Source organism: Heteronotia binoei, chromosome 11 (genome assembly GCF_032191835.1).
Source record: "Heteronotia binoei isolate CCM8104 ecotype False Entrance Well chromosome 11, APGP_CSIRO_Hbin_v1, whole genome shotgun sequence".
NCBI lineage: Eukaryota > Metazoa > Chordata > Lepidosauria > Squamata > Gekkonidae > Heteronotia > Heteronotia binoei.
In genome coordinates this window covers 47,354,461-47,369,919 of record NC_083233.1, presented here as the reverse complement: position 1 = coordinate 47,369,919, position 15,459 = coordinate 47,354,461, and the positions used below count along the sequence as shown (strand labels likewise).

The 15,459-nt window shown below is 42.8% G+C and overlaps 1 protein-coding gene across 1 annotated transcript; it reads right to left on the bottom strand.

The window, feature by feature from the left end:
• Window positions 1–2,128: 2,128 nt before the first annotated feature.
• On the bottom strand, window positions 2,129–8,447 carry LOC132579352 (cis-aconitate decarboxylase-like). The gene is made up of 6 exons (XM_060249656.1): window positions 8,355–8,447; window positions 7,877–7,931; window positions 5,372–5,559; window positions 4,505–4,603; window positions 3,736–3,941; window positions 2,129–3,159 (listed from the first exon to the last, which is right to left on the bottom strand). Exons 1-6 carry the CDS (start codon window positions 8,373–8,375, stop codon window positions 2,241–2,243), a joined length of 1,488 nt encoding a protein of 495 aa, XP_060105639.1. The 5' UTR covers window positions 8,376–8,447; the 3' UTR covers window positions 2,129–2,240.
• Between the last annotated feature and the right edge of the window lie 7,012 nt (window positions 8,448–15,459).

The following is a 15,459-nucleotide window of genomic DNA, read 5'->3' as shown; positions in this document are numbered from 1 at the left end:
CATAGCAGAAGAAGGGTCCATGGACAGTCCCTTCACGCCTCTCCTCAGCCACCCAGTACTGAGACAAAGGCCAGCCTTCAGCTTTCCCTTTTGTTTCATTGCAACTTTGATGAAGAAATTAATTGCAAAAGCCCTTCATGAAAGGCAGCTGACATACATGCAATCAGTGTAGGGAACATATGTGTTCTGTTATCCTCTGACAATCTACAAACAGGCTGTGTGTTTATTCTTACATAAAAGAGGTCTTTTAACATGTGTTTTTTGAATCATGAGAAGTTGTCTCCAGTTGTCTCCAAAAGCAGGACAGTCTGGCTGAGACATATTGGTATAATTTGACATGGCTTACTATTAGTCAATAGAATAACTTGTGCAAGTGTGACCAGGAAAGAAATAAGGCCTTGGCTTTTGATAGATGTAGCTGTGTAAAGGAGATGTTGTTTCCCACAACTGAGACCTCTGAGAAGAGAATGAAAAGCAAATGCCCCATATTTCATCCTTATTCACCCCTATTGGTAGGCAAAGAGCTGTTTTCTGAATGCCAGTTAATCTAACTATGATCATGTGTCAAAAAGGTTCAGCTATCCCCCAAAGTTGTTTCCCAGACCATACTATTTCTTCCTAAGACAGTCTTGGTTCCTGAAACATTAATGAATGATGCTGAACCCTTAGATGGTCTGGTGGTTTTATTCTATGGGTTGCTCCAAGCTATGGGGAAATAGATGATGCATCCAAGTGCCAGTCATGTAAACAATGTCTGTGAGGTTACCATGTAATAAAATAATATTTGACTCCCCAAATGTGCAGCTGGAACAGATGGTATTTGGATTTAATTGCAGCTCCGCGGGGAGGGACAGTGGCTCAGTGGTAGAGCATCTGCTTGGTAAACAGAAGGTCCCAGGTTCAATCCCCGGCATCTCCAAAAAAGGGTCCAGGCAAATAGTTGTGAAAAACCTCAGCTTGAGACCCTGGAGAGCCGCTGCCAGTCTGAGAAGACAATACTGACTTTGATGGACCAAAGGTCTGACTCAGTATAAGGCAGCTTCATATGAGATCAACTCAGACCTGAAGACAAAGCTATTGATAAGGGGGATGCAAAAGTCTGAATTGGAACTTGACATTGGGATCCTTCAGTGTGACCTAAAAGACTGAAGGAGTCAGAAGACTCATTGCCTGGCCCCAAAATATTGATGGTGAAAACAGGCTTTTTCATGAAAGGTAGACTCCAACAACAGGTATTTGCTTAAAATCTTTTGTTTATATGTTTCATATAAATAAATTACCCTTGCAACAATCAAGACCAACCTCAATACAGTTGAAGAATTTCCCCAGAGTCAATTCAGGCATCAGATCAGACCCAGCCAACACCTGTGCTATGAGGCAAATGATCAACTTGATTGTGAGGACACTGTTATGATGCAGTTAACATTATAAGTTTCATAAATGCCAGAGCAGAAGAATTGTTTCCAAGGTGGGTTATGCCTATCTGAAAACAATTATGATAGCTAGTCTCCCATTAGTCAGTTATCTGAGTTTCTGTGTGATCTGCTTGAACATAGCTGGATGCTTTCTTTGTACCTTTGGCTCTCTTGGTTGAGTCATATTGCTAATTCATATGCAAGAGTGATAATCTCTTTTTGGCCAGCTATTAATTAAATATCTAGCAATTAATGTACGGATTTCCTTTTTCTAAATATAATTTGCATACATTAAAATGCCATTAATTCAGATTTTGCATGAGGATTCTTCTTCAATATATTTCTGCACTAGCTAAAATATTGGGATACCTAGAAAATCACTTCCAATTCATTAATTTAGTTTCAATAGAGAGAAAGGATCCATGTATTATATATGTACAGGTCCTGAAAATATTAACAAGTAAAGTCATTTGATAATCAGTTTGCTCAACAACAAAAGAGTTTCCAAAATTGTAGCACAAAGTACCAGATCCACACCTAAAACTGAACATTCACCAATAACAGAAATCAGTTAAAATTCAGAAACCAAGATCTCAGTGTTTGGGTTTTTTCTCAGTGATACATATTGATCTGCATTCTTCTGCTCAGCAGAGCAAATTGAATAATTTAAAAGCAGAATAAAACAAAGAGTCCAGTGGAACAAATCACAAATAATCACATTAATCAGTTATTCTAAGTGTGCAAGCTGGTTTTGAATTCAGCAGAATGTCCTACACAATCTCCATTTTTTGTTATCATGGTAGTTTAGAATTTTCTTAATCAGCTTTACAGACAGGAAGCCAGCACGGAACAGTCTGGGAGAGTCTCCAGGTTATCCACTGTTTTCATAAGGTTATCTATGCTGTCCTTTGGAAGGACTTGAGAAGCATTGGTTTGAAATTTCCTGAGAAGAGACTCTCTGCTCAGAGGTCTCCTCCAGTGCCCATAGAAAGTGTCACACCGGCCTGTCAGGATGTCTCCATTCTGCAGGATCAGTGCCACCTCTGCATACATCTTGTCAAAATTGGCCACGTTGTCTTTGGGATGTTCCACCATCACCTTGGAGAGCAACTGTGTGAGCTCATGACGGTGGAGATTGTCATCGCTGAAGGAGCTAATGCTCAATTGGCCATCCAGGAGGGCAGTGCAGGCATTGAACTGGAAAGAGTGCCTGGCCTCATGTTCAGATTCAGGGAAGGGCCTGTTGATGTACTTGGATACTGGCACCCTCAGAACAATGGTGTGGATGGCAGAAGGGGAGAGAGGGCCAGAGTGGTTGATTAGAAGGTTCCTGGCTGAGAGGGCAGCCTCCACCACCCAGTGCATTCCCAGGTGGGCTGGGAAGCTCTTGAATGCGATGTCCTGCTTCTCCAGGAGAAACTCATGGCTGTTTGCTGATAGTTTGAGTGGGCTGGGCTGGTAGTCACCATAGAAAGCATTGAAGCCGGCACAGCCGGGGATGTCATCCAGAATTAAGAGGCTGGCTTCCATCCCTCGAGCAGCTAGAAGTGTTGCCTCTAGGCCAAGGCGGGTGGCATTGCCAATGTGCAGTGGTTTGGCCAAGGTTGCTGCATTTGCCATGGGTGCCCCTGCCAGCGAGGCTGCAATCGCTAAGGCATGGCCACACTGTGTTGCATTCAGAGAGAGGAGCTTGGCTGTGGCAGCAGCGCTGCCCATGGTGCCGACCACAGAGGGAGGGTGGAACCTAGAAAGGAAATCCAAGAGGAAGTTAGGAAAATATCTTTACCTGTTTTGTTAATGGCACAAGGCACCCTGAGTACTCCAGATGTGGTAAAATGCAGGTCTGTGGATGGTAATGAGGTTCAGAGGGACTGCCCCTATCTTGATTGCAAGCAGAGAGTTAATCTCAGCCTCCTTGCCTGGCATGGAGCAATTCTAAATACATTCACAAATGCAAATAAGCAAAACTTAGAGTCATCCCCCTCCAGAAGTGGCAAGACTATATTACATTTCAGAAGAGGCAGCAATAGAGGAAGCAATATATTTTACTGGGCCAGATGCTGATTGAGAAATATACAAGCTTTTGAGTTACACAGAAGTCTACAGCTGGCTGCTGCTCTTCTCAATAGGCTGGGCCAGAGTTTTTACTGACTTTTCTTCCTTCATATCTATTACTTTCCCATACCAGATGCCAACCTGACAGGTGACAAAGCCCTCCATGGAGCACGAAAGTCACCAACAGAAGCCAGCCATGTTCTTACTGTCTGGTTTCCACAGAGCAAAAGCTTTGTCTACTAAGCAGGTTCCAAAGACCATTTACCTCTTGGGAATGTTGTGAGCTTCACTGGAGAAGCACATCAGCCTCCCCTGCACCTCAATGCCCACATTAAATGCCAACAGGAAGTCCAGGCCATTAGGTCTGGACGCAGCAGGTTCCATCTGGGAGACTGCAAGGAGAGCAGGCAGGATAGCCCCCGAAGGATGAGTGGCCGGATGCCAGGTGTCATCAAAGTCCATTGAGTGAACCTGAAGGGAAAGGAAGTCAGAAGTGTTTGCCAGCAAACCTCACTTCAATTTGTGGGATACTGTCGGTTTCTTTTCTTTTTTTCCTCCCCAGTGGGAACCCAAAATAGCTTACAGCATCCTTCCTTTCTCCATTTTATTCTCACAACAACCCTATGAGGAAGATTAGACTGAGTGTGTGTGATTGGCCAAGGTCACCAGCAGGCTTCCATGGCAGAGTGGGGATTCGAACCTGGGTCTCCCAGATCCTGTTCTGACACTTGGCACTACTACAAGGAATATGCCTTGATGAGGACACTGCCAGAACCCTGCTTTTGTGAAAATAACAAGTTTCTGGCCCCCATGGTAATAAGAATCAACTCAAGAACATGTTTCTGTCAAAGGCTAGAAATCTTGACTCTAAATTCATTTTGGACTCAAATGGGAGAAAATTATATCCTCTCTTCAGTCAGTGCAAATAAAACCCACCTTCCCCAGAGGTGTTTCCCACCTGCTTCCTCTCTTCAAACAATCCACTCTCTTAAGCACAGAGCTGCAAGGTTTGCAAAGCAGAGGGAACTCCTTACCGCTACACCATTAACAAATGCTGCCAAAGGAGGAGACAGTTTCAGTTCCTGCCTTCCATAGACAGAACTAACCGGGCTGGAGGAGGAGGAGTACATTTCCTGTCAACAAAAATGAAGAAGCCAGTGTAAGAAATGCAAGGCCCTGAGGCCTCTGGGCAAGTTCAGCCCCACTTATGAACACACAAACACACACACACAGGGGATTAGAGATCTCTAGAGTGGAAAGGAAGCTGGTACTGAGGATTTACTGAAGACATTCCTTCCTGTTTAGAAAAGCAACATAAACTTAGGCAGATATTGCTCACCGTCCTTCACTGCCCAGCAGCTGTTTCATTCTCCTGGCACCTCTTTTTGGGTTGTGCTATTCAGCTCAAATACCAGAGCCCTCCTGTTACTTCCCAAAGCTCTACAAGACATCCCAAGTGGGGCTGAATTCTCTGCATCCACCTATATGTACACCCTTTCCTGGGACATATTTTTCTAAGCCAGTTTCAATCCAAGCAGCTCAGAAAACCCCTACAACTCTGTACGCTGCAACCCACTGTATTTCCAGACATTCTGTTTCATCCAGCACAAACGTTTTTGCTAGGTATTGCTTTTGACAGTACCCAAGTCATCTAGACCCTCTCTAGATTTGAGTTTTTATGTAGTGTGCAAACTTGTCTATTCCTGGTCTAAGATGAGTGGCAACTGCAATCATTGTGGCCTGGAAGAAAGTCAAAGTGCCTGAAGATAACTGAATTTAAGTAGGAGAAGACAGGCTTCCTTTCTTGTTCAGGGCAGTCCTTGGCCTGGTAGTTCATAGTCTCTGCATAGATCTTTGACAATACTACCACAGCAAGTCGCACCATCCAGTGCTATTCTTACCTGACAATACCGCAGGGCAATATCAAACACATGGGTCGTGCTGCCCACCAGCCCCACTCCAATGCTGTCAAGGATCATCCGTTTGCTTCGAAGACGAACCACGTCAGAGAGGTGATCAGGGCAGATGTTACGGATGAAGGATGCAAAGCTGCCAGTGACTGTCTCCTCTGATGTGCTCCTTTCCAAGACTGTGAAGATGATAAAAGAGAGGTCTACCAGTGGGAAGATGTTTGCTGGGTCAATGCCTAGAGGTCTGCCTGGCACCCTGAGTGGTACCACACAAGCCTGCCTTATTTCAGTGCAGTGACACATCACAAAAGTTAGGACTGCTGAGATGGAGCAGCTAAAAGTTCAACAGGGAAAGGGTCATGTTTTTCACCACCAACTCATGAGAAAAAAAGGGATAGTGTGACCAACCATTTGGTCTCTGCAAGTTACCTGAAGGGGGCATGGCTGGAACAAGCAACCACTATGCTCTTTGCAGTCTCTGTGGTGGAACTGAGGAAGATTTTACTTATCACTTATTCCCTCCCAGTTTCCCAGGATGGTCGATAGCTCAGGATAGGATCGCCAGTTCTGGGTTGGGAAATAGCTTGAGATTTTGAGAATGAAGCCAGGGGAGGGGAAAGACCTTAGCAAAATATAATGCCATAGAGTCTACCCTCCAGGGGAAATGATCTTGGTTGTCTGAAGATCAATTGTAATAGCAGGAAATCTTCAGGTATCAACTGGAGGTTGGCAACTCTAACTCAGGACCAGTATTGCACACAGAGGGCCTAAGTTTCCATTTCCAGCTCCTCGAGTCATTGGCTCTTGGCTAGGAGAGCTGAGGAAGACATTTCTCTGCCCAAGGTCTTGGATGGTTGATGCTACTCAGAGTAGACAGTACTGCTGAAGTGGGACCAATGGTTTAACACAACATGATAGATTCATGTGTTCATAAATCTTTGGGAAAGGGTCATATATCAATGGCTGATCACTTGCTGAAAGTGTCTGGTTCAATCCCCAACATCTCCAATTTAAAGAAGAGTTTGGGAAGCCCATTTGGACTCAAGATATGGACCAATGGTCCAAGTCAATATGAGCTGGCTTCATATGTTATTTATTTATTTAATTTATACCCCACCTTTCTCCCCCAATGGGACCCAAGCAACTTACATTGTTCCCCTCTTCTCAGTTTTCTCATCACAATTGTCCTGTGAGGGAGGTTAAGCTAAGAATGTGTGACCAGCTCAAGGTCCCAACCCAGAAAACTTTCATGGTAGAGTGGAGATTCAAAACTAGGTCTCCCACATGCTAGTTCGACACTTCAGCCACTATACCATACTGGCACTTATTCACGTTTATCTGTTATGTTTTTATCTCAGCCTTCATTTAAGGAGTATCCTCTCCTCTATTTTATCCTTAGAACAATCTTAGAGGCTGGTTGGGCACCCGGGGGAATTCACGGCCAAGTGCATGTTTGGAGACAGATCTCAGTCCTAGTTAGATCCCATAACCATTACACCTCTAGCTCTTACATCATACTAATATGAGTGCTAAAGAAAATATATAGCTATCTGGTACAAATTGCCACACTCCATATGTTTCTCAAAGTCTGTTTTTGGGGAAAAATAGACAGTCATTTGTTGCCTATATAGGAATGTGTGGGACAGAAATAACAACTGTTTGGATTTCACAGTGTTCTCTCTATTGCTGTTTTTTTTTTAAAAAAAAAAGAACTACTATATAAATTACACATCTGAGAAAAGATAAGGTGGCAAATATAGTTTGCATTACATTATCTTACATTTCTTACATTAGCTTGCTTTAGATGTTGTTCCCCTTCTTTCTCCAAGGAGCTTAGAGCTGCTTGCTTCTGGGTCCCAGGGAGTAGATGACAGAGTAGGAGGGTCAGACCTCATTAGCTTCTGAAGGGGAACTTTATCCTGTACCTTCATACCATGGATTTTCCAGTAAACAGACACAAATCCTGTCCCACTGTTCTAATCTGAATCTCTGCGAATTTACAGCACAACCCTAAACCTGGTTTTTCAGAAGCCTCACCAAGGGTGTGATCACATGTACTAAATAATGTAGTTTCAGTCCACTTTAGAAACTGTTTGGATTTTGCCATTGCACACAGCAAAATCCAGTTGGGAAGTGGCTTAAAAGTGGATTGAAAGTGCATTACATAGTGTGTGTGAGACCGCACCCCAAGTTCAATGGGACTCACTCCCTAGCAAGTGGCTTCAGACTGAAGCTATGGACCAATGTGAATGTATGGAATTGGATGGACTCATTTCCTCATATTGTTGATTAGTGGCACAAACTCATAGGGCTTTCACCAGCTGGGAGAGGAACCTGAGGACAAGTCTGCATGTCTAACCCCACCCCACCACAGAGAGAGAGAGAGATAGAGAGAGAGATATTTCTACACCAATTGAAACTTCCTAAGGAGACAGAGAACACAAGTGATGCATTAGTTTGGAAATATTTAAATATCTTTGCAAAAGAGAGACAAACCTTTAGCAGCCACCTTGTGCACATGCCTGGATGCAGCAAAAATCTTCTGAGATTTCTGGAACAGAAAGAGATGGTGTTGGTCACTACAATTGAATGCATGGGTTTGGATGAACATATCCTCTGTTGCTTTCTTAGTTCATAGCTGTAAAAACACTCCTAGATCAAGAAGCAGAGAGGAAGCAAACAGTCTGTATGAATAAGCAAAGTAGGGAGGAAAAGCTTAGCTAGCGGGGAATTTTTTTTTTCAAGATTCCTGGCTGTCTGTCAAGGAAGGTAACCGAGTTTGAAGTCAGAAGCAGCAACACAGAGAAATATGTAGTGTAAGAGACTTCATCTTCTCCACAAAGGATACAAATGCAAACTTGCCAGTGAGATCAAATATTCTATTTTGGTTGGAAAGCAGCTCTACATTTTTTAAAAGAAAGAGAGATTTTGGTCACAGACCTTGAGCAGCTTTCTCCCAAGAGGCAGACATTACCTGCAGGGTAAGATAGACCATTCTGATGGCTGTTCGTGGTTCTTCAATGTCCTTGTTCCAAAGAGAGGTTGGACCTATGTCTCTGAAGGACTTGTGGACAGCTGGGTTTATATCTCCATTGCAAATGGGTTTCAGGTGATGACATCAGACATTGTATGGGTAGGGGCTCCAGAGGCTGGTTTTTCCTGTTTCAGGGAAGCTAAATGAAGAGGTGAGAACAATACTGAGGACAGAATTCAGGGAACATAACTACATTGCAAATACTAGAGATGTCCAGAAGTGGCACAACCCCAAACATATTTTGAGCCCCTCCCATTTTCTCTGAATGATTATAAAAGTTGTTGTGGACCAGGAAATGATAGGCAGAGAAGACAGAGCTGCCACTCATTCAAAATATCTCCCAGATCAGGTAATAACTATCACAGAAGAGACATTCCTCTGCCTGCATTCTGTGGTGTTTGTTGTCCCTTGCTTGAGGTTGATATATATTTTTTGCTGACATGACTCGTATCTCTGTTATTCTTTGATTTTTTTTTTCTTCTGGTGGTTCATCCCTTTATATCAAATGAAGAGGGATCAAATCTATGTTGTATTTATGCTCTAGTAATGGTGATATGCCTTGATCTTTGCTCAATCAAACTAATTTATTGCACAGTGCCCTATCTGGTTATGACATTGAACATTGTGTACATGTTTCCATCAATATATAAAAAGATATTATATGAAGTATTAATTCAACCCAGCATCTGTTCTTTCAGATAAGTGTTACATCTAATCTTTGGTAAAGAGATGAAAATCTGAAAATGTAATTTTATTTATTTATTTATTTATTTAGAATTTATATCCCGCCCTTCCCACAATTGTCTTTTTAAAAGTGATGCATTGTAGCTATTTTGTTTTTGATATCTTTACTCATAATTTACCTTAATATCTGTTTCAATGGGAAAGCAGGGTAGAAATTCTCTAAATAAACAATATGAAAAATAAATGCAACAAAATGACTTTCCCCAAATTTGGGTCTGGCTCTCACAACAGATTTGGCTCTAAAGTTCTAGAGTATTGAATTTGTTAGGTTGCTTTTATGAGTGCTTGTCCAAATCATGACACACCTTTTGCCTTTACCAGCTTTTTCAAGAGATGTCGCACTGTACTCTGGACAGGAGTTTGCACAACTACAAGAATGACTAAGATGTGAATCCTCTGGAAAGATTATTAACTTGAAATACAAATATGTAAAATCTAGTTATGTGACCAACAGCCTCAGTCATACTGCAAAATAAGGAGAGCTGTTATCAAGAGATCTAGTTGAGACAGGAAAAGGCAGGTGCTTTGGAGGGCTTGATCGCAGACTCTGATGAACCTCAGGTTTATCGTAAACCCAGCAACTGTTCAGTATCTCTTTGTGTTTCCATACAGCTTGCTGCTATCTGTCTGGGATCTTTGAAATCATGTTAGAAAGGAGAGGGGGAGAGGGAGCCAAACTAGACAGGCCATACTGTGTTAAGGAACAGCTAGCTACTCAGCTAGACCAAATTCTAAACAAGGAAATAAAGGGCTGCTTTAAAAAATGGAACCCCAGGAATACATTTAAAAATCCTACGTGGTGAAAAAAATATTATGATGAATGGAGCCAAGTAGGTATTATTTGAACCTATCCGCCTTTGAAAATTTTGCCAAGTTGGCAGACTTATGGAAAACTATTCACAGAAAAATGGTTCATAGCTATCCTATTCATAAGTATTTCAGCAGCCATGAGAAAACTGAAAACTTGTCTGTCACATAAATCCTTGGTGATACCTTTTAAACAAACAATAAAGACTCCCATATACTCCCTGGACACAAAATGGGATATTTCTTTTGCTAGCCATCCCTCATGGTGTGCTGTTTGAGCCATCTGATTTATTCCTTTAAATTTTCCCACACGCACATCCTATGGAACAGAGGGGACACTTGCTGACTGTTAGTAGCACATTATGTGCATTGATGGCATATAATTTGTAGGGAGAGGGTTGGGCATGAATATTTCTGATTTAGCTCAGAGGCCAGATGGTACCTTGTGACCTCCAGGTACTTTTTAATCCGAGAAAATGCAAGCAGTTCTTCAGATTGGAAAGGTGGCATATAAATAGATTCTAAACAAATGAATTAATGGAAAATATCTGTGGGAAGCCAGGTGTGGCTATGTAATATGATAAAGACGTTGTTTGATAATATTATTACTATATGCATAGCACCTGAGGTCTACAAGCATATGCCAAATACTAACCAACTGAACATCCTGTGGGGATTAAGCTGAGATCCTGAGGGTAAGGCCCACTGAATGAAATGGGACTTACTTCAGAGTAGACCTGCTTAGATTTACTCCCTTAGATTTGTAAGCGCAAGTCTTTCAGATGTCCTGAAAGTCCATTCAAATTATAAAGTTACTTATGTTTTTGAGGATGAACCTAGTCACTCAGCTTGGTTGTTTAATAATTGGGGCTCAGGTATAACCTAATTTTAGATATTTTTAAAGACATGGTTTGCTGTATAAACCCTTATGTTGTAACTTTCCCTGAGACTGCTTCAACATGGAGGTAGGGATAGAAATTGAATAAATAAAGAAATAACATGACCAGGTTTCCCTAGCCAACATCTCATTTCATGCCCAGAGAAGCTTTTATAGGCTTCTGTGTAATCTTTTCCCTGTCCACCACAGCTGTCCCCCCCAAAAGGCATCTTTGGATGCAGCTGAAAATCTGTTGTTTCCTTACCATCCAGCAGCCAGCTTTGAAAGAACAATCATCAACTGTCTGGTGTTAATTTTAGTATTTCGTGGTTTGACAAAAAGTCTGGAGGGAAAAAACTGCAAGCACAAAATTGTAATGCCGAGACCTGGGTGGAACTTTAGAGGTTTGAAGTACTGTCCTTACAATCCTGAGTTTCAAAATGGAGTTGTGGAGCTGGAAAATCCCAAAAAAGAGAGAGGGTTGAACCAACAATGACCCTTTCAGGAACAGCAGATTTGGTGTGAGTCAAATACTACAAAATCAGGGAGTAAATTGCTAGCCTCTCAAATCCATGCAATATTGCCCTTAACTCTTTAGCATCTATGACTGCTCATCATTTTGATGTAATTCAGTCTATTTTAAAGATACTATCCATGGCTCATTTAAAAAAATTAACCCAAATAATCCAGTTTCATTCAGATTTTTAAACCCATGAAGGATTTTTTAAAAGCTGGCTGGCCACTGTTAGATTATTGCATTCTTTATGCTGCCCTTTCTCCAAGGAGCTCAAGGAAGCTTACATGGTTTTCTTTTCTCAGTCTGATCCTCCCAAAAACTATGTGAAGTAAGTTAGTTTGATTAACCATGACACTACATGGCTTGAGTAGGAATTTGAACCCAGGTCTTCCCCCTCCATCTGACCCTTTGGCCACAACTCTATCTACTGACTTTACAAAGAACTAGATGGAGCCTTGGTTGGAACCAACAGGGTTCTTCTTATGTCCTTTTAAGATGGTACTTTTGCAGACAAAGTGGAGGGAAGGTGGCATGGTATTGCCCAGTGTCATCAGACCTTGGAAACTAAGCATGGTTGATACTTGGATGAAAAACTGCCAAGGAAGACTCTGTAGAAGAAGACGGCAATGACAACCCACCTCTACATCTTACATGCCTTGAAAGCCCTTTACTTGAAAGCCCCTTGAATTGGTCACAATTTGATAGCATTTATGTATGCACATTTTGCAGACACCCATAGATTTTGCTTTTGGAGATCTGGATTCATCTATACTTTATGCAATGACAAGGAGTGCAATCCACAAGCAAGATCTCACTAGCAAGCACAACTGAACTGAAAGAGAATGGGGCAATTAGAGGTCTTACACAGTTCCTACTCATTTCCCAGTGGGTTGTGTCTGCTTTCTTTAGCCTCAAATGGAGAATGCAAAACTGTTTGCCAACAAGCCAGTGAAAGATAGAAAAAGAAGCCCAGTCTGCCTCTTATTCGAAATGTATAATAAATTTTAGACTGTGTGGTGCATTTTAAAAATCACATTCACATGCATGGGGAATGCACAGGAGAAAAGGTTTGAAAATGCCAAGTAGGAGCTAGGGTGGCGTTCTCTCACACTTCTCATGCAATGTATCAATTTAACCTTTGGAGCACAGGAGCTTCTAATTTATAGATTATCAAATTTCACTTTTAGTTCTGTTTAATGGCTCCTGAGCACCACAACCCCACTGCCCCTGTACAAAGTGCATTCATTTAAGAAGGAGCAACCTTCTCATCATTGCCCTGCTGGCTTCATTAATCACCACTTTAGAGGCATTTGCTCCAGTCTCAAAATTGTCCTTTCATGCCCAAATCCTCTCCTCACCCTGACTTCTGCTCTCACTGCCTGTGGGTTTTTTTCCCCATCTGGAAAGGTTCAAGACCATGGCAAGCACCGAAGGCTTTGCAGCCGTCTTCTATAGTGAGCCCTCTGTACTGGGCCTTCTGGCAAATGTCATCAGTGCATTCCTTGTGTGCCTGCAGAATTTCTCCTCTGCTCAAAGCAATGTCCAGCCTGGGGGAGTGGAAAACATCTTAGCTGGTGAGTAGAGAGTCAGCCTCACCCTTCACCTACACCAGGTATGCAGTTCATCTGCAGAGCAATGAACACGCTGGCATCATTCTGCTGCGGGTGCTGTATTCAGATGCAGAGGTCCATCACCTGGTGCTACCCCAACCTCTCTAGTGCAAAATTGCTCCCTTGTAATTGGCATAAATAAAGGTGGACCAGGAAAATAGAGGGAAGATCTCACTAACTTTGGATACCATGGAAGTATTTAGAAATTTCAAGTCTTTTTGAGACAAGGGCCTTCTGCTTATTTTCTAGAAAGTATGTTTTCTTCTCTCACAATATCTATGTTAGCTACCTGATTAGAAGTCCAGAGGAAGCTCCTCAAATGCCCCAGTTATAACTCAGGGTGTGCACAGAAACTTAACTGTATGAACCTTCTCATTTCTGTAACAATCATTCTCATTGCTGGTTAACTCTGTTTGGTCCCCTAGGAGTCCACCTCATCCTGATTGGAGGCCTGTCTCAACTCTTAGCTGGCTTGTTTACCTTCAGGAAGTATGACCACTTGAGTGGCACAGCTTTCTTGGCTTTTGCTGGCCTATGGAGCAGTTACGGAGCCACACGCATTATTTCTGAGGCATATATCTTGCCAGGGAATGTAACCCTCAGTTCCAGCAATGTCTCTGCCCTCCCATCACTCGGCCCTGCTTGTTTCTCCACCAGGGATAGTGCTGTAGCAGGCTTGGTGGCCTATATTTTCATTTCTTTCATTCTGTCCTTCTGTTCAGCCACTGTGAACTACATAATGCCCTTTGTCTTTGGAGCCATCACGTTGACATTGGTGTTTGAAGCAGTGGGACTCTTTGCCCAGTGGGCCCTGGTGGTCTCTGCAGTCTTGGAACTGGCCATTGTCATCTGTGGGTTGTATGGTGCAATAGCACTCCTTTTCAAGGGTATCACCCAACGATACGTTCTACCAGGCTTTGGGAATCCTCTCTTCAATGTCCTTTTGCTTGAGTCAGCCAGCAGCAGTTCTTCCAAGAATATCAGGGAAGAGAAGAAGAACACCAAGTATGCTGAGCCCATTGCCCTAGGCAATCTGTGTGACTCCATTAGTTCCTTTATCTTTGCTTTCTATTGTTTTGGTTACATGTGCAACTTCTATGTTGGAGCTGTGTGGGTGAGCATCAACTCTATCAGTCAGATTTTGTCCAGCTATTATGGCTACTTGCGAGGTGATGTCTATTACACCACAAAGTCAGGTGTCCACAGCCTTTTTTGGGTGGTACTGTCCTGGCAAGAGTTCACACTGACTGTTTTTTTCCAGTCTAAGAATGTGCAGCTGAGCCGGGCAGGGATGGTCGGTGACTGGTTCTTCTTGGCCACTGCTTGTGTCATCCTCTTGATGTCCTTCAATAGAGATGTTCTTGAGGTGGTGCACAATTCTCTTTTTGTCCTTCTGACCGTTTCCACCATTCAGCAGATTCCAGTCAGAGGGGCCTATATATTTGGGGGGGTTGCCTATAGTATCTACACAGCCACCTCTCTCTATGCCACTTTTGCCAGTCTGGTAAACTCAATTGCTGAGAAGGCTTTGATTCCAATAGGGGTTCAAGTTATGTCCAGTTCAAAGCTCCAGAAAGCATTGACAAGCATCAAAAGCTGCCTATCCAAGTCAGAAGAAAACCCCAACCTGACTCCCTCAGATATTCCTAATGCCTTGTTTTACATTTGCAATGGCCTGGCTGCCTTCTCTGCCCTCCAAGGGTCTCTAGATGACCCCATCAGGCAGCACCTCAGCATCCCCACAGTGTTGATTCCAGGAGCCATATTCCAGCTCTATGTGTGCAGAATACAAGTGCAAAGGGGGAGAAGATTTGGGTCAGTCTTGTCATTCTGCTATGCAGCTGTTTGGGCAACCTGGACCTGGCTCCGATTTGCAGGTAATAACACTCTTTCCTACAGAATTTGTATTTTTCTTGACTGTGCTGGCCACAATTAAATGGTTCTAAAAGCACAAGCTGTATTGGTCCCCCTCTGGATGGGTGAAACATTTGACCAAGGAAAGTCCAGTGCAGGAGGTTCTATAGGCAAAATCATTCAATAGAGTCCTTGTATTAGATATTAACAAGGCATGTTTCCAGATGGTGTTTTAATGCAGGCATTCTGTCCTATTGCTATAGGTTGTTTGTGGCATTACCACTGAGGTTTGGACACCTCTAACTTGTGGGATATGAGTCACACATGTATGCCTGGGAGGAAGGCTGAAAAGCAAACTAGAACTTGCTCTGGGAGAGGGAAGTGTGTGCAGCCATTATGAAACCTGAAAGTCTCCTTCAGAGTCCAGATGTGGCTTGCAAAGCTGCTAGGAAGCTTCTCATTTGAGAAGTGGTTTTGCAGATCTGATGATGCTTTGGGACTAATACAGCCTTCCAGCCTCCTTGCTTCTGTGCTTTCATAATACCTGCCCAACCAATTTGGAAACCAAGTATTTTAACCACCACTTGTACCCAGTCTCCCCCAAAGGAAATCCATTCTGCAGAAGCTGCTCTGAAT

What these genes read in the sequence shown, in the direction of transcription:
- LOC132579352 (XM_060249656.1), bottom strand. Translation starts at nt 8,375, where the DNA reads ATGGTCTATCTTACCCTGCAG. An exon ending in GCACAAGGTGGCTGCTAAAG is followed by an intron (nt 5,560 to 7,876) that starts GTTTGTCTCTCT and finishes TCATCTTCACAG; the next exon opens with TCTTGGAAAGGAGCACATCA. An exon ending in TTGCCCTGCGGTATTGTCAG is followed by an intron (nt 4,604 to 5,371) that starts GTAAGAATAGCA and finishes TTTTGTTGACAG; the next exon opens with GAAATGTACTCCTCCTCCTC.